The following is an 18,778-nucleotide window of genomic DNA, read 5'->3' on the forward strand; positions in this document are numbered from 1 at the left end:
ACCAACAGACAAACCTTTTGTTCGTCTTATATTCCAATTCAAACATAAAAGCAAACAAAAAGCTTGTCAGTTAGGAGATAAGTGCTGGTACTGCTGAGATGGGGCGAAAGGTAGCCTGATTCCCAGATACCCATGGAGAAACTGAAGAGAAAAGAACCTGCTTAGAAGCGGGAAGGGGAGGAGAAATGCATGCAGGGATCATGAATAAAACCATATATCTGCCTCCTAAAATATCGTGAAGACTATTGGCTTTTGCAGCTCTAAAACACTGTAAATTAATCTTGAAATTTACTCTTATCACATGTCATCACGTTAAACACCCTAATACTGAAAATACGAAAATGCCCTAGATTTTGTGAGAAAAAATGCCTTTCCATTTTTCTCAATCAGTGACAATTGGCTAGAAATGTCCTCACGTTGGCCATAGGTGATAATGAGGGGTTTCTTAACTGGCTGTCAAATTTCAAAATGTATGAAAAATATCTTTATTTACTGAAAAGAACCATGTGTGATCGGCACTGCAACACATGGCTTCATTTGCTCTCATGGATCAGGATGAATCTGTTTGTGCAGCCCCTCAATTGGAATATGGCTTTACAACGTACAGCAGAAAAGAGGCTGAAGTACTGCACCTGGCCATTTTGATTCTATGAGCTCAGCAAAGGATTCAGAGACTAATTTGAATTCATCAAGTGGCAGAAGGGTACATTTGTTCATAGGGGAGGATAACAATGTCTGCTTTCATGATGGTGCACTCACTTGGCGTCCTCCAGCTCCTCGGTTCTCTGGATGGCATCAGTCTCGTACTTAGTCCTCCACTGCGCCACCTCGGAGTTCGCTTTAGATAGGATGCGCTGCAGCTCGGCCTTTGCCTCCTGCTCCTCCTCATACTGCTCCCGCAGCATGTCGCAGTCGTGACGGGCTGATTGTAGTGCGTGGGCCAGGGCATTCTTTGACTAGAATTAAACACAAGGACACAAGTGGGGCAATATTATCCTCATACCCACTCCAGTTTCTGAAGGTTTATTGTGGGCCAGTGGCCGACTAACGCGGATATGCACCTTGCTCTTGGCCTATGACACCTATGGTCATTCTAGAACCGGAAAGATACGCATAGCTCCAGTGATGAACCTCAGATGTAACCTGCAACAAACCCAGCTCTTGTAGCCGCTGAATCCAACCATAATTCTGCCAATACATCATCAATACACAGCTTCAGCAGCCCCTGACATTTCATTATTAGGATAGAAACCCCACTCTCCTAATGCTCACATCCCTCTTCTGGAGTGCTTTCATTGATCCAACAATGAGACTACCCTTTGATCATACTGCCAGTATTGTAATAGTGGTACGCGGTTTCTCCTCTTTGTAGAGAGGACTTCACTATCACGGCCAGTATTGTGGCTTCCTTCTTCTCCAACATGCTCAAAATATATGACAATATTGGAAACCCATTAGCCGATGCTTGTCCCCTCCTCTACTGCATGCCTGAGAAAATATGACACTCAATTGGCCAACCTCCACACTAATAATTGTCATAGTCCCTTTCTCTTACATACAATAACAAAGGTTACTTAATCATTGACCAATGCTCTAGTTTCCTATTGGTTGGTCTTGGCTGTCAGAGTCCGAGCCAATGATCTAATTTCCCAGCCAAAGCCTACCTTTGCCTCCTCCTCCAGTTGCCGCTTCAGGTCTTCCAGCTGCTGGGTGTAGGTCTGCTTGCCACGAGTCAGCTGTGAGACTAAGGCTTCCTTCTCATCTAAGCGTCGAGACAGTTCACCTAAAGAGACAACACAAGTCAGTTAACACCTTGGAAATCTTTTGCAGATTGTTGCCTGAACGTCAACTTTTGGCTTAAAACTGAAATGTCAGTTCAGTTTTCTCCCAAAGGAAAGTAAGAAGTATCCCACAGTGTGTTTTCTAAGCTGTTCCCGAGTTACTTCCTAAAGGAAGGGGATGCCGGGAGGTGAGGTGTGTCATAAGGGTAGGTATTCTCTGCTGATCCCAGGCACTGTTTCCTGTGGAAAGCTGGGGCTGGGACAGGGACTGCTGGTCTGAGTCCCAGAATCGTATTCCGTAGATATTCCAGGACAGCCCAGAGACAAGTCCCAATTAAAAAAGGGGGGACTAGGAAGGAAAGTCTTGAGGGTGTATGGTAAAGAGATTCTACTTCCAGTTTCCCCTACTCAGATGCACAGGGGTCGGGGAGTGCCATATAGGACTCCATGATGAATTCACAGGCCCTGCAAGGAGAGACATGCAGTTTACAGGTGCCATTATGTAATAAAGGGTGGCCATATGTTTTCAAGCAGCTTCTGCCTCTGCACACATGCATCCGTACCATTCTCAGTCTGCAGTTTAGCCCTCTGTGTGGTCAGCTCATTCACAGACCTCTGTGTCTCCTCTGACCTTAATCGGTGCTCGTTCATCTGGTCCTCCAAGGTCCTGCTGACTTTCTCCAAGTTAGCCTAGAAGATAGATAGAAGGGACTTGAGTTTGCGGAAATCAAGATGGTGCCAGGAATGAAATATGAGATTAGGGAAGTCAAAGTGTGGCGAGGTTCTCCTCTTGAATAATGGGCCTAAACATGACAATCTTAAACTAATAATAATAATACTCGGACTTGTATTGCACAGTGAGGGTCTTTAGGCACTGTTCCTAGGCACAGGGAGATTAAGTGATTTGCCCAGAATCACAGGCCGACACCGAGACTCAAACCTGGATCCCCAGCTGCAAAGTTGGCGGCGCTGGCCGTTACGCCACACCCTCGCCTAGGCTCTGATCTCAGATCGCGAGCCACCTCTGGTCTACACACACCTTGGCTTGAAGATAAGGATTCACACTACTGTCTGCTCAAGCCTTTGTATACCAATATGCCACTCTAGTCTCTGCTCCAGTCTTTGAACATTGATAAGACTGACTCTAGCTTTTGCTCTCCCATAGGGCAGGCTGTAGTCCATGCTTTCTCAAGCCCCTGGGTAGGAATCTAGATCAGTATAAGGTTTTAATGGTGGCACGTGAAGGGGCTAGATCTGGACAACCAGATAAGGTGCACTCCCTGAGACAAGAAAGCACCCATACAAAATAAAAGGAGTATAAGATAGATAAAACTCTGCCCAAGCTTTTACCTGCACCACTCAAATGATGTCCTGGTCCGCTAGAGACCACATGAAGCTACTCTACTGCTCATGCTGCCCGAACAGATGGGGTTTTACTGTTAAAAAGCATCTTTTTCATTTATACGAGTTTCCTGCGACAAAGCATTTGTCACATAAACTAAATACCTGTGCTTAAAAATATATGCTCTTGAGGCTGTGTTACTAAATGTAGATGAAAGGATTGAGAATCCAATCTATGCCCTTATCCATGGCGGTACAATAGCACATACTTTTAATTATGCCTCATCCTTGGCCTATTCATTGGTCTATATTGTAGCTGCGGCTCTCTGCTATGACTGTCTCTAATTTATGTTTTATCCTTGCTTCACTGAAATTCTCTTGTCCATACTTTGGCCTTGGTCCACTCATATGTCTAGTTCTGGGCCATACTTTAGAACCAGCCTTATGACAGGACAGATTCTGATTTAAAATTCAGGATTGTCTTTCATAGGACAACGGTTATTCTATAATATTACCTTGACTCATTGACAGTCTTGGCTCATCAGGAGGACCATATCTGGTCAATTGCCTGGCTTTGGTTAACTTGAAGGACAATATCTGCCTTTGGCTCAATGAACGCTGTATAAACAAGAGTCCTTCCTACCTTGGCTTTCACAAGTTGCTCCATATTGGACGCCATGTCATCAAGCTCCAGCTTAAACTCGCTCTTCTCTTTCTCCAGCTTCTGCTTCACCCGTTGCAGATTCTCGATCTGCTCGCTAAGCTCGGCCACGGAGTCTGCATGCTTCTTGCGGAGTGTGGCTGCTGTTGCCTCACTATGTAGTGTGGCCTCCTCCAGGTCCCGTCTCATCTTCAGGAACTCAGCTTCTCGCTTCTTATTCATCTCTATCTGTACAGAGGTCGCACCGCCTGCCTCCTCCAGCCGCTCACTGATCTCTTCCAGCTCTCGCGACAAGTCAGCCCGCAACTTTTCCACTTTGGCCCGGGCAGCCCTCTCTGCCTCCAGCTCCTCCTCCAGTTCCTCAATGCGTGCCTGGGCAGGACAAATAAGAGAGAATTCATACCTAGGCAGAGGTGGTATGAAGGATGCAGGCACAAGACAGACCTCACTTCTCAGTGTTGATCTGCATATACTTGGGCATGGGTTTCAACTACATGAGTCTTGCTTTCCACTGCCTCAAGGCCTTTATTCTCTAAACAGAAACCATTATCAGACCTCTCTCCACAGCCCTCCCACATCGCCCTATATCCAATGCTTTGCGCCCTCAACATCAAAGCGGCTATAACCTCATTCCTGCTTCACACACACATCTTCTTCTCTATATATACACTTCCACTCTCCCGCGGACATCCTGACCAGGATTACATTGTTAATCTTGCACTCTTTGGGTCAGAGACTGTGTAGTTTATTGCACAACCCCTGCGATTTTTATGTTCTTGCTGAAATTCCTTAATTGAACTTCATGAGACAGTGGGATTGACATTTAGAGACACTTTCCACCGTTCATGGCACTACCATGCCCATGAGATGTAAATGCTCAACACATGGTCTAGGTTCTTTAGATATGGAAAGACCAGTGCTTAATTTAAGCCGGTGGTTTCGGTGCTCGGCACAGGCACTTAATTGACTACACCGGCACTTGTTACAGTCCACCACATTGAGGCGATTTTTTGACTAATTCCAAAATTAGCAAAACAGCTGTTTAATATTTTAATGAACATTAACGTTGAGTAATATCTGCCACCCAGCCATTCTTATAGCTTTGGGTGGCCAGTAATAGTCAAATTGTCACACTTGTAGGAATGGGATGGTTAGTAGTTGTGTAGGTCATATTATTGGCAACTCTGGCAGGAGCAATGGCTTGTGCAACCTGCAGTGGCCTCTTGATGAGGGCCCTGGCACCTATGTTTTTTACAAATTAAGTACTGGGAAAGACTGAGCAGTAAATGGATCTGAAGAAGGGACTATCTCCAACTTTGTTATCTTTACAGTAAGGACAGTGTGTTCATAACATGATAAAGTCTTCTTGAAGTAACGGACAAAGGTATTACCAGTATTCTCAACTAGGATGAGTGGGTGGTGGTCATACAAGGTAATAAGAAAAGGTTTAGTCTTGAAATTTCTACTTACTTCTTCCTATTATAGTATTAAGACACTTATTCTAGAACACACAGAAAGGTCAATGCATACATGCTGGACCACATCCTTTTTGTATTTCTCTAATTGGGAAAGAGCATTGGCATTGGAATGTTACACTCACTTGTAGTTCCTTTAACTTCTTCTGCAACTGGGCCGCCAGGTTCTGTTCATCCTCAATCCTAGCGTTCAGCTGGTTGATTTCAAAATCTTTTCTGGGTTTGGAAAACACATCAACAGTTAATAATGCAGCTTTAATTAGTTGCTTGGTCCACCCCTCCCCCCTCTTTAGCTCTACCACATCAGCTACCTACACACCTAAGACCTTCCACAGGCATGTAAGGCTAAAGAGACTAGCCTTGGCTTGCCAACCAGTGTATAAAGTTGGCACATGCTGTCTGACCATGAGGATTTATATTTTGAGTTTCTCTTTAAATCTTTGTGTCCCCATTATTAAGACATGGGACTATCTTTGAGGAGTCAGACTGATACCTTGGGCAATCTAGACAATTCTCTGTAGACTCTGAATAGTCAGTACAAATAGGGCAGAACAGCTCAACTAGTCCACAATAGATGTCCTCTATTTACTCTCATATTCTTTGTGTGTTGGGTGAGAGTATTAAGCGCACAGACAGCGGCCATCCCAAAGAGAAGGAAGTACTTCATCTTGATTTGTTTTTGTGACAGTACAGAAAGGGTACATTTGCTTGGCAACCTGAGAAGATCGGGAATTTCTGTGAGTACTCCTCATGTATCCAGTCTTAGAGGACATTCCTAATAGACAGTCCAAAATGGGTTCTTACTTCTTTAGCCTCTCTTCTAGTTGCTGCTTGTCATTCTCCAAATCCATGAGACTCTCCTGGGTGAGCTTCAAGTCTCCCTCCAGCTTCCGCTTGGCGCGTTCCAGGTCCATGCGGACCTTCTTCTCCTGCTCCAGGGATCCTTCCAGCTATGGGAATCACAAGGACATTGTCGCTGAACCTTTGGTGGCCTTTTAATCATTCCTGCTGCAGTAAGAGAGCCCTCAGCCACACCGCCTGGCCTATTCTAGCATGGATAGAGACCTTTTCATTCAACCCTCGTTCTAGAGCAAGATAGGTCAAAGAACACCATCAGCAGCCTCGGTACAACAGCCTGTTCAAACTGTAAGACAACTTAACGCCCTTTCCCACTAGGGAACCGTCCAATTAAGAAACTTCAACTTCTCTTTGCTAACCCTCAACACTACAGTTCTAGTTTGGTAGGAAAATTACACTAACAAAAGTTGTAAAATTCACAAAAATGTGCATGATGCAATCTTGCATCATTAGTTGCTGCTTGGAACAGAAAGTGCTTCTCCAGGAGATATTTTCTGCTCCAACATATGGGCTGCTGGTATCACGTGTGACTTTTTTTTTACATAATGTGTGCCCAATTCACAGGAGATACCAACAATACACATTTCATACCATTCGCATAATCTCATGTAATTGTTGAAAAATGTAAAAAAAAGAATTGTGCGGTTCTACATACCCTGTACAGGTCCTCTTAACTATAGGACATCCTAATGTACCCTAATGAAACATAAGTATTGTCAAAGAAATTTTCTGACTGACCATCTAGCCTACAGTGAATATTTCATGGGTTTTGATATTTAATTAAACCCATGAAACATTCACAGTAGGGAGGAATACTGTAGTTACAACAAAACCAACCCAAACATCTATATCTGCCTCTGATTCTGAACCTATTGCTCTCGCTGCAGCACTCCCTTCTCCATCCTTGGTAATTAAAGGAATCTGGAGAAAGTAGTGGGTATGGAATAAGAGATTGAGGCATAAAACAGAAAAGAATACATTTCTCAAAGCCATCTACAAATAACTACTAAAGAACATGTGCTGGCTATGTCATTTCCTTCGCCCGCCCCGCCATTACTCCTATTACTTTGTCTTACACAGATATCAGGTTTTTAATCTGTATGTGTCCCACACGTTTAAAGTTGCTTTTTATATTTTGTCAAAGGATGCCTAAAAGGCTGAAAGGCAAGAACATTTTATTAAAATGCCTACATTTGTTTTCACAGAACCATTCCACCAACGTCCCTTCCAAGTAAGAGAGAGTCCAATCTCAAGCGGCACTCCAACATCCACGTTTGAACAATCCCCACACAGATAAGCAATCAATACCGTGGGATAGAGTTTCACCATGTAAACATCCATTAACAGCTATATTAGTCCATGGAAACACCAAGGCCAACACTTACCAAGACAGAGATAGCAATTAACGTTTCTTCCTTATTGAACCAATCATAAAGCAACTCATTGACAGAACTCATGGATTCTCACTTTGAAAATCACAGACCCAACTTAAATTGCTTTATAGTGTCATGTTGTTGCTGTTTCTACATCCTCCAAAGATACATCCAGCTAATGAGAACGACCAAAACGTTTCCCAAGTGGTCATTCAGTTACCGGTATAGCCCACTGTCAGTCATCCGCAGATAATATTTCACAAGGCCTATACGTACATCATCCACTTGCTGCTCCAGCTTTGCCTTGGCTTTGCTGAGGGTGTTGACCTTGTCCTCCTCAGCCTGGAGGTCATCCAGGGTCTGCTGATGAGCCTCCTGCAGGGCCTTTTTCTCTTTGGTAAGTTTGGCGATGATCTCGTCCAGTCCAGCCATCTCCTCTGTCAGGTTCTTCACCTGGGTGTGGAATAATAAAGTTAGTCAATCAATCAATCAGTCAATATTACATAATTTCATGGACATTTGGGGAGCTTCAGTTGTTCTAAAGGCAATGAAAAAAATGGTTGTCTGACAAAGAGCAGGATAATGTTAAAGGCAGATAGGTTGAAATGAAATGACGTAGAAAGAAAGCAGCGAGGAGTGAACCACAGTCACCCCAAACACCGATGAACTCATCTTACTCCTAATATGTGGTGGAAGATGGGGGGGGGGAAAGGTGACAGAGCTGGAGAAACTATCACTGTAGCCATAGCGGGAGAAAGAGGAAGGTTAAGGGTACGTCTATCAGCCTCACCTTGTTCTCTGTGGCATGTTTCTCCTTCTCCACCTTGGCCAAGGTGAGCTCCAGGTCGTCAATATCTTTCTTGAGTTCCGAGCACTCATCCTCCAGTTTCCTCTTCTTGGCTGTCAGCTCAGCGTTCATCTCCTCCTCGTCTTCTAGGCGCTCCGTCTGCTCCTTCACCTTGGCCTCCAGCTGGATCTTGTTCTTGATTAATTGATCACATCGCTCTTCTGCATCAGCCAGATTATCTTGCTCCTGCAGTGGGACAGAGAATGTGAATGTGGAGCCACAAACAACTTCAGGAGTTCACAGGGCAGTGGTTCTCAATGAGAAACCTCTATAATAGTTGAACTAATATTAAGTACTGAAGCCAGAAGTAACACACAATCCTCTGGGAATAAGGTCATCAGCTCACTTGGCATGGACTTGGGACACATGCATTTAATGCCTTTGCTGTGTGAGTCAAGACATCAACTTGGATGTTTAAGAAGTTAAAGAATAGCTACACTTGGGGGTTGTAACTGTCAGTTTGAGGTTTCCGTCGGGACGGGGGTCATCTAATTCTACGTCTGGTGATATGAGGGGTGATTCGTTGCATGAGCTTTGAAGGTGAGCTCTTTCTCCGGAGGCTTGGTAAATGAACATGTAAAGACATGTAAATCTCGTCTGGAGGCTTTGTGAAGCAAGTGAGTAGGTGCAACTGAAAGACATGCACATCTACCCATAATGGCCTGAGAGGGGAGTGAAAAAAGGTAACATGTAGCTTTATCGTGGAAGTTTTAGGGATAAGAATATACCTCTAATTGTAAGTCATGAAACTGTGCCACTTGCCAAGCCTGGGGAGATGATCCTCCCTATGGTCTGTGAGGACCTTCAATTGGCTCTCACTAGTAGTCTCTGGGCTTTTACTTAGCACAATAACTCTGACCTCCACCTCCAAGGAAATGTGCAGAGAAGACTCACAGCTTGAACTTGTAGCTGCAGGTCATTCTTCTCCTGGAGCAGGGACACCATCTTCTCTTCCAGCTCCTTGCGCCGAGTCTCTGACTTTTCCAGAGCCTCCTTGAGCTTCTGGAACTCCTCCTTCATGGTCTGCATCTCTTTCTCGGTCTCGGCGCTCTTCAGCAGTGGCTTGATCTTGAAGTAGAGCTTCATCCAAGGCCAGTTCTTCACTGACATGAAAGCTCTAATGTTCCACTGGATGACCAGTAGGGCATCCCTGAGGTAGTAGAAGGGCAGACGATGGAGGGTGGGGAGAAGAAGAAACAGAACAGCATGAAGAATTCATAGAAAGGAGAAGAAGAATGGACTGTGTCAAACATGAGACGCAGAAACTGGCATTGTACCTGCGCTCCACGATCTTCTTGAACTCCATCCTAGACAGCACTCCGCGGGACTGTCCCTGGATTCGGGTGATGATGCGGGACAGGCGTTCATCTCTCATCTCTTCCAGCTGACCTAAGAGACCAGCCTTGAAAAAGACCTGGGGGTGAAGAAGAACATCAGGAGATGCCTCAAGGTTTACACGGGATAGTGGAATGCTCAGGGCAAAACAGGTGGCACTGTCAGCACCACAGCATCCACCATCTTGTGTTGTTCAAGGGATAGGGTGAACCTAGGGTGCAGTAAGACATCTTACCTTAGTGTGCCCAAACTTGTACTGGCTGTTGTCTATATCAAGGGACCCCAGGAGCTTTTCTGCCCCTTTCCGGCTGTCGATAAACTGGCCTTGGGGAATAGCAGCTGGGTTCAGGATTCGGTATCTGGAAGGAAGGCAGAACCTGGGTCAATCAACTATCAATAAACTCTTCGACTATAATAAAGACCTAAGAATTCAAATTGTAGCCAAGCTACATTGTACTCTTCGCTCTCCTTATAGGCGGGTAGAGGTCGGACCCTTGTAGCCAGTTCCTTGGTCTCTCCCACCCCCACCCAACCTGCCTGCTGACACTCCACACCTTCTGCCTTTTACGGAAATACAGAAAACTAAGCTCTTATTTTTGGGAAACGCAAACACATTTACAAGCACAGCAAAAATAATTCTGGAAATGCACTCATATAATCATAAACAAATCAAAAGACTCATACCTATACAAAAGCGGAAGAGAATTTCAGAGATATCCGGTAGGTAAATACAGAAAAAGGCTTTTGGGTAGGGGTTTTTGGAGCATGTACACTTACTATACCAACATTTCCAGGAGCTGCCATGAAAATACATAGCAGGTTTTTTAAAGGAATGTACAAGAGCTGAGCAGTGTTCTCAGGCGAAAACTTGTATGCAAATGCCTCAGGGGCAGGCAGAGAGATGCAAACACACACACAAAACGAAGGAGAGCTCGGTGCAATAGACCAGTACTTGCAGTCGCTGGAAAGGATTGCAAACAGAGGTTCTCCTGAATAAGGTCGCTTCCATGGACTCTGGTGCCACCATGCTTGCAGGACACTGAGGATCTTTTATTCCATGGCACAGACAAGCTCCCTAAGCCCAAGGGAATTGGGATCCGGGCCATCAACCTACATTCCCCACACCGGACCGCTCCTGCTCCTCTGAGGAGGCCTACAATTTGATGTTGTAGGTTCTGTTTCCAAACAAGACCTGTGAGGTTGCCTTGGTGCCCTTAGTTGATTCTAAATCTGGGGTTGAATCCACTCAGGAGGCTAGCATCCCACCTGATTAGGAGTAATGATTATTAAAGCAGCCACACTACAGCCTGGCACCATGACACCTTGGGCGCCCTCAACAGCACATCCCTTCTGTGCCACACTTGTGAAGATCCCTGCAGAAGTCTCTCCTGTGGTGACCCTGGAGACTAAAGAGATGCCAGCAGGGCAGAGGCTCTGCTAACTATTCAGTCTCCCTACATCCTTGCTGTCTGCTGCCATACTTCCCACACAGCTCAAAACTGGCCAAGACAACCCCCTTTCCCGCGCTCAAAGGAAGGGAGTAACAGTAGGGGCAAGCAGTGTGGTGGTGCCAGGGTTGGATTGGGATTAAAAATCGGCCTGGGCACGCATAAAAAAATCGGCCCACATTTGCATAATGCCTTCCCTAAAATCACTGCTTCAGCGTAATTTTACATAAAAAAGGGGGGAATATGAACGCATCAGTTTACACTAGTGAAACACCCCTGAAAAAAGTGAGGCCACTTCTGCACAGGCCCTCTGCCCCGCTCAGTATGCCTACATTAATGGGAGGCCCAGTGAGAGAAAAGGGGTGACATCTCTACCTGTTGATGCTATACGGGAGGTAATGAGCGCCCATCTCCCTCCAGAAAGGCCACTTAGACACCCACTGGGCCACTGGTGGTATAGTCGAACAACAGAGACACTGCCCAAATCAGTCCCCAGGCTGCTCAAAAGCAGCCCTCAGGTGGAACTCGGACCCCGGCCCCTCGGGCATTGCCCGAATGCCCCCGTTACCAATCCGACGCTGGGTGGTGGCAATCACTCTTGCCGGGGAAGCCATGTCACATGCCCACGCCGGTACAAAGATGAGAGGTCCCAGGTCTAACTATGCCGGGAAATGGATGCGCGCCTTTGAGTTGGCAAAAAGTAGCTCCTTTTTGCCGAAGGTCTGGGTGGTTGTCACAAGCTCTCCCCTCCAAAGACGCACCAGAAGCTATGGAAGAGTGCTCACCTCTGGCGGAAGTCCCCGTAGAGGATCCGGTTGGGAAAGCCCTTCCGGCAGATCCTGATACCCTCCAGGACCCCGTTACAGCGGAGCTGGTGCATGACCAAGCGGTTATCCATCGAACCTGCGTGGGACAGACACAAGAAGAACTGAAGAGAAAGAAAGGAGGAAAGATCCCACTCACTCTGGGACCAGAAGGCTGCCTCCTTTGGACAGGAGAGAAGACATCTAGACGGGATCCCTGAAGAGGTGGAGCCCTCTCAGGTGGCTCCTAGCAGTGGTGGGATTATAGGGATAAGGGGGTGTCCTGGGATGCGCGCATGTGTGTGTTACATGTGTGTAAGGTGGTACAGTACATACGTGTGTGTGTGTGTAGCTATAGAAATACCCCAGCCCTAAAGACCAGAAATGTAATTGCCCCAGGGCACAAGTCTGGGGTACACGCGGGTGGACGGCGTCTACCCACTATATTCACACGGTGGACACCGTCCACCCTGCCAAGAAGTTGGGCCCCACTGAAAAATATGCTGAATTCGTCCCGTTGTAATTTGCAAACCCACAGTGTAATTTGCAAATACCGGGACACATTCAGCAGGGCCTGCACCTTGTTGTCTGCTTTCGATCATCGCAACAACGTGCAGGCAGGGAGGTGGCTCTCTTATTTCGGACACCTGCTAGACCCATAACAAAGTCCGAATCTGAGGGGTCATCAGGCCTGCTTTTGTTCGAGTCTCCTGGCTGATAGATGTCAGGAGCCTTACACCTAGAAGCAAAGGCAGTGGAGGGGAAACAAAGGCTCACACCTTGTTAGCACTTCACAGTTACTTAAAAGAGGCAACTTTTCACTTTGTTCAGGCTCTGTTTAGGAGATTTGCATGTACTGTAAGAATGTCAGATGTGTTGGTCTTTCCCAGTATTTACACAAAATAAATAGCATTTACATAGTGCTTACTACCCCTGAGGAAGCGTAATAATTTAACTATCACAATTTTTTCTTGGAAAGCACTATGGGTAGAGGAAGTTTACACCGACAAAAGGCAACATTGTTTAATGTGTAGCTTGCGAATGTGTTACTCTTCTGCCTAAATCAGGGGGGTTTCCTGTATACTCAAACTGTGCTTTAATGTACTCATGATAGACATGTTAAACATATATGTGAGGGCTTAAGATCTGGTGTCATGCGCCGTGATGACACTTGCTTACTGATTAACTAGGTTAGCCCCCCCACTTGTGTTTTAGGACTTGTGCCCTGATTGCCACTCTTACTGAAGGGAAAGAAGGTCCCTCCAGAACCAGGGCAGATTTAGAGGAGCACGAGTGAGTGGATGCGTGATTCCTGCCTCGCTCCGTGCCCCGGGGTCCACACGGGGCAGGGCCCCCTCCGCGGTGCAGTGTGGGTGACAACGGCGCTTCTCTGTCTCACTGACTCACCTGGAGCCTTGGTTTCATTCGGAATGATACACCGCACAAAGTGGGGGTGTGTGGAGCGCAGGTTGGACATCAGCTTGTTCAGGTTTTCCTGCAGGAGAGTGAGATGGCATCAAGAAACCGAAAGGGAGGTGTGGACGGACAGACAGACAGATGGAGGAAAAGGAGAAAGAAAGGACACAAGAAAGGGAGAGAGGCCACGCGGAGGGGAATGAGATGTGAAGAAGAGTAGAGGGCTGAAAGTGGAACAGAGGGAGAGATAAAAACGGGAGGGTAACATGGTGACATATAAATGAGGCGATGGAATTACCGCCTTGCCCTTTGCCCTGTAACCCTTGACCACTCGAGCCCGTGTTGTATCAGAATATCGTAACCAAAGCACAGAAAATAAAATATCGTCTACAAAAGCATCGCCCCATTGGAGTTAATGATAGAAGAGGTACGCCCGATGGGACGATGTGTGTGTAAAGGATATTCAGAGCTCGATAGCTACGTCTGCTAACCTCCCCTCAGCGTGCACCAACTCACCCGATGCAGCGCAGACACCGTCTGGAACGAAGAGCCCTTCTTCTTGGCGCCTTTGCCTTTGGCCACTTGCTCTAGTGTTGGAAGAAAGACAGGAGGCAAATCAGGCAAACGGTAGAAAGAAAGGAAGGACACCTCCGAGACACTCGCTACCCTCGGGTCTCTTAACTGGAACACCGGGGAACATGGCCGGCTCTAGGCTCATGGTGGCCCTGGGCAAGGAGCGTAGGTAGGGGACCCGGAAGAGGTAGTCCGGGCGGGGCGGAGCGCGCAGCCCAGTAAAGAGGGGAGGGGGTCAGGGTGTTTAGTAGTGGAACAGAGCCGGAGGCCGCCAACTCCCTGCCAGGGGCCACCACGCAAATATGTATCCATCCTCAGAGGATTAATATATTAAGGATATATATTGGCGTGGTGGCCCCTGGGGTTTGGTGGCCCTGTGCAGGTGCACAGCTTGCACATGCCTAGAGCCGGCCCTGCGGGGAAGCACTCTAATGCCTCAGAGGATCAGACCCAGGCCACAGAACGATGTAAGAAAGATCACAGGCCTCAAAGAATCATACCCAGGCAAGGGAAGCATGAGAGGTACACCATACTCCTCAAAGAACCAGACACATGCCATGGAAGAACGTGAGGTGCACCCTGCTCCTCAAAAAACAGACCCAGGCTAGGGAAGGATGTGAGGTACACCCTATTCCTCAAGGCATCAGACCCAGGCTAGGGAAGCATGTGAGGTACACCCTACTCCTCAAAGAAACAAGACATTGGCCTGTGAAACATGTGAGGTACACCCTAGCTCTCAAAGAATCAGACACAGGCCATGGAAGGATGTGAGAAACACCCTAGATTGCAAAGAACCACTTGTGAGTTTACCTGAAACACCACTGCCTTTTTCTCCCGCATTATATTGTGGTGTACCTCGATGCAGACATTTCATTTGTTCGTGTATATCAGTGTTGTTATGTGTTTCATGCAACTTGTTAACGAGACCTAACCAGCAGTAAGCATTTGCTAGCAATCTCACAGGTGGGGATATTTAAGGCTGCTCTCTCATAGCTGGAGACAGACTGACATAGAATTGGATCTCCATTGCAGAGAGGGTCTTCGGTGCTGCAGTAAGAGTTTTTGTGCATTTGGGGCTTTAGTACTTGCTCATCTTTTTATAAAGGTGTGTACACGTAGCATTTGACTAACTGTTACTAGCACAAACCTTGCAGTCACAGATACGAGTAGCTTAAACACAAAGTATTCGAATTAAAAAGATAGATTGGAGATGAGAGACCAGAAGAGCTAGGACAAATATTGGAACAGCAAATGGGTGGGAATTGAGTTCTGGGAGGGGGCATCAAAGAGTGAGGAACAAATAGGAAGAGGGCAGGGGCGAGGGTGCTTGAGGGTAGGTCTGGTGGGAGAACAAAAAATATTAATAAGGAAAGCCAGGGATAAGGTGAGGAAAGCTTTAGAGGAGCGTTGGGGGCGGGGGAGGGGCACGCATACGGTGCAGGTGTTTTAAGTGTAGGAAGCAGGATACACAAAGCAGAGAGCTAGAAAACACACACACACTCTTGTGGAGTGCTTCCAGATAAAGAAAACAGTAGTTCTCTGAATGTGAACAATGAAAGAATACAAGTCATCCAATAAAAAAATAGTAAACAGACTATGCTCCATGGGTGGGACAAATACAAGAAGAGAAAGGCAAGACATCAAATCAGAAGCAAGCACATGAGAGTGACAAAAAAGCCAGCCAATGGTAAGCAATAGAGGGGCCCTTTTCCCACTATAATGTTTCAGTATGGTACACAACAGGCTTTTGTCTACACAGAGCTGTTAGGTAGGCAAGACCTTAAAAATGGACTGTAACTGCCCTGCAGCTGTGGTTACCTGAGTCAGCACTGGCATAGTTTGCAAACAGAGTCGCTAGGAGCTTAAGAGAGGACTTTTGGTAAAGCCCCACCACAGTTTCGTTCAGGGGGTCCTTGTTCTTCTGCAGCCAGCCCATGATGTTGTAGTCTACTGTTCCTGCATAGTGCATAAGGGCGAAGTGTGCCTCTGGCTTGCCCTTTGGGTTGCGTGGCTTCTGGAAGTTGGCAGACTTGCCAAGATGGTTGTCGTAGAGTTTGGCCTTGAATGTCAGGTCGGAGGCCTTCGGGAACATACACTCCTCCTCCAGGATAGACATAATGCCCATTGGCTGTAAGAAAAGGCAAGTCAGCAAATTGATCCTGAGTTCTGGGTAACAAACTGAAGGTCTAACTCGAAGATGAGTTGAGCAGAGGGGCTAAGAGGAGCACCTCAGGCCTGTGAGGTACTTTGGGCAGTCCCTCACTCTATGATAGATCCTGTGTTCCTAAAATCGACCCAATTCCTCAATGGAGCCCCCATTTGTCAAACCCCTCCTGCCAAGTCCAGCGTCCAATGTGAAGTAAATGCAGATATCTAATGGAGAGCTTAGATAAAGCATTCCTCCTCCCACCTGCCTCCATTTCCTCTTACAGGACTCCCCCATTCCTCTGTCCCAATGCAATAGCTTTAGACCCCTTCCGTCACCACTCGCTCAATGTTGTTGACCTAGGTGTGCAATCGAGGCCCCACATTCCTTGATGGAGATACCATTCCACTGAGGAGCACCTATTCTCCGCACATCCTTCCTCCCCCACGTTTTGATGAAATCTATGGAAGGCTTTAATGGAGCCTCATGTTCATTCCATTGACAGCTCTTTCATGCATCTGATGCCCTCGCCCCATGGACCTCCATGATGACGTTAAGGTAGAGCTGAAATGGAACCCAGCAACGCTTAATCGTTCCCAAATTCCATCAACAGCCCCTATTCTGCAGGTCGCCTTACTGTTCTCTCAGTAACCCCCACCCAGTTCTCAGTAACACTTGTACAGGCCTGCAGTGCAGTCCACCAATCCTCCATGGCTCCCTCCATTACTGTCAGCCTCCATTCCAATGGAAGTCTTTCATTCCCTGGTAGCCCTCCATTCCCTTGCTGGCCCGCCCCTGCCCACACTCCAATTGTGGTTGATGCAGGCTTGCAATGGAGTCCACCATTTTCCTAACAAACTCCATTCCCTTATCAGACCCTTCAATCTCCTCACAGCCCAAGAGTCGCTCAACGGTACCCACTGCCCACCTTCTTGATGAGGTTGACGCAGGTCTGCAATGGAGCCCACCATTTCTCAATAACTTCCTGTGTTCCACTGAATACCTCCATTCTCATATTAACCCTTCCCCCTCAGATACCCCACGAGTCGCTCAATGGTCACCACTGGCCACCTTCTCAATAAGGTTGATGCAGGTCTGCAATGGAGCCCATCATTCCTCATTAGCTTCCCGCATTCCACTGATAACCTCAATTCCCACATCAACCCCTTCTACCCCCGGAAACCCAACGAGTCACTCCACATTCTACTGCCCACCTTCTCGATGAGGTTGATGCAGGCCTACAATGGAGCCCATCTTGCCTCAATAACTTCCTGTTCCACTAATAACGTCTGTTCTCATATCGAGCCCCATCCACCCCGGACACCACATGAGTCGCTCAATGGTCCCCACTGCCCACCTTCTCGATAAGGTCGATGCATTTCTGTAATAGAGACCATAATTCCTCAATAGCTTCCCGCGTTCCACTGATAACCTCGATTCCCATCTCAGCCCTTTCAATCCCCTCACAGCCCATGAGTCGCTCAACAGTCCCCACTGCCCACCTTCTCGATGAGGTTGATGCAGGTCTACAATGGAGCCCATCATTCCTCAATAACTTCCTGTGTTCCACTGATAACCTCTGTTCTCATATTGGCCCCATCCACCCCCGGACAGCCATGAGTCGCTCAATGGTCCCCACTACCCACCTTCTCGATAAGGTCGATGCAGGTCTGCAATGGAGCCCATAATTCCTCAATAGCTTCCCGCGTTCCACTGATAACCTCGATTCCCATCTCAGCCCCTTGAATCCCGTCACAGCCCATGAGTCGCTCAACGGTCCCCTATGCCCACCTTCTCAATGAGGTCAATGCAGGCCTGCAGGTCCATGCCAAAGTCGATGAACTCCCACTCAATGCCTTCCTTCTTGTACTCCTCCTGCTCCAGCACGAACATGTGATGGTTGAAGAACTGCTGCAGCTTCTCGTTGGTGAAGTTAATGCAGAGCTGCTCGAAGCTGTTGAACTGTTTAGGGGCAAAAAAGAAGTGATCAGACACAGAGTGGTGGACACGTGCCCATGTGTGGTCCATCTGGAAACTGGTGATGACTTCCACATAGCGGCCCCAACTTCACAACACCCGGAAGATACAAACAGTGCTCGTACATCACTTCCTACATCTCCTAGTTGGTGCTCTTACACCAAAATCTACAGCTCCCAAACAAAACTTACAAACATCCCTAAGGTTCCCCCATAGCCACTGATTCCACAACCACTTCCAACAGCTCTCTCCAACAGCTCCTGCACAGCCAGTGCTCTATAACAACTCCTTACAGCTCTTTCACAGCCAGTGCTCTGTAACCACTGCCTACAGCTCCCGCACAACCAGTGATTCTCTATCAATTCCTTACAGCTCCCTTACAATGATTCTACAATCGCTGTCTACACTTCATACAGCACAAGCAATCACTACAGCTAATGTGCAGCCAGTGCTGCTATAACCACTCCCTACTGCTTTCTCAGAGCAGATGTCTCCACAAATACCCCTACAACTAAAACACATACAGCGATTCTACAACTACGCACTACACTCCTTGCAGCATAAGCGGTGCCTCCATCTCCCTCACAGCCAATGCTCCTCGACCCTTGCTCCTGCCGGGATTTCTGCTGGGCTCTCTGGTACTTTTGTAGGACACCAGCCTCTGTGCTGCTCAGCCAGAGACTCCAAAAAAGCACTTGAGACATCACTGAACAATGGCAATGTCGACTTGTTGTTTAAACATGT

The 18,778-nt window shown here is 47.1% G+C and overlaps 1 protein-coding gene across 2 annotated transcripts in view; it reads right to left on the reverse strand.

Annotated features, from left to right (window-relative positions):
- The window catches only part of LOC147716765 (myosin-7), a 65,779-nt gene that overhangs the window by 15,072 nt on the left and 31,929 nt on the right, over nt 1–18,778 (reverse strand). For both annotated transcript variants that reach the window (XM_086923715.1, XM_086923716.1), the window contains exons 15-30: nt 17,849–18,019; nt 15,730–16,039; nt 13,855–13,925; nt 13,330–13,417; nt 11,905–12,022; nt 9,907–10,030; nt 9,614–9,750; nt 9,231–9,486; nt 8,280–8,522; nt 7,766–7,942; nt 6,063–6,208; nt 5,384–5,474; nt 3,766–4,155; nt 2,345–2,471; nt 1,665–1,783; nt 760–956 (exon numbers count right to left, since the gene is read on the reverse strand). In XM_086923715.1, the coding sequence (XP_086779841.1) occupies nt 760–956; nt 1,665–1,783; nt 2,345–2,471; nt 3,766–4,155; nt 5,384–5,474; nt 6,063–6,208; nt 7,766–7,942; nt 8,280–8,522; nt 9,231–9,486; nt 9,614–9,750; nt 9,907–10,030; nt 11,905–12,022; nt 13,330–13,417; nt 13,855–13,925; nt 15,730–16,039; nt 17,849–18,019 (2,765 nt within the window). The remainder of the gene's footprint in view (nt 1–759; nt 957–1,664; nt 1,784–2,344; nt 2,472–3,765; nt 4,156–5,383; nt 5,475–6,062; nt 6,209–7,765; nt 7,943–8,279; nt 8,523–9,230; nt 9,487–9,613; nt 9,751–9,906; nt 10,031–11,904; nt 12,023–13,329; nt 13,418–13,854; nt 13,926–15,729; nt 16,040–17,848; nt 18,020–18,778) is intronic.

Source organism: Lissotriton vulgaris, chromosome 5 (assembly GCF_964263255.1).
Source record: "Lissotriton vulgaris chromosome 5, aLisVul1.2, whole genome shotgun sequence".
NCBI classification, from domain to species: domain Eukaryota; kingdom Metazoa; phylum Chordata; class Amphibia; order Caudata; family Salamandridae; genus Lissotriton; species Lissotriton vulgaris.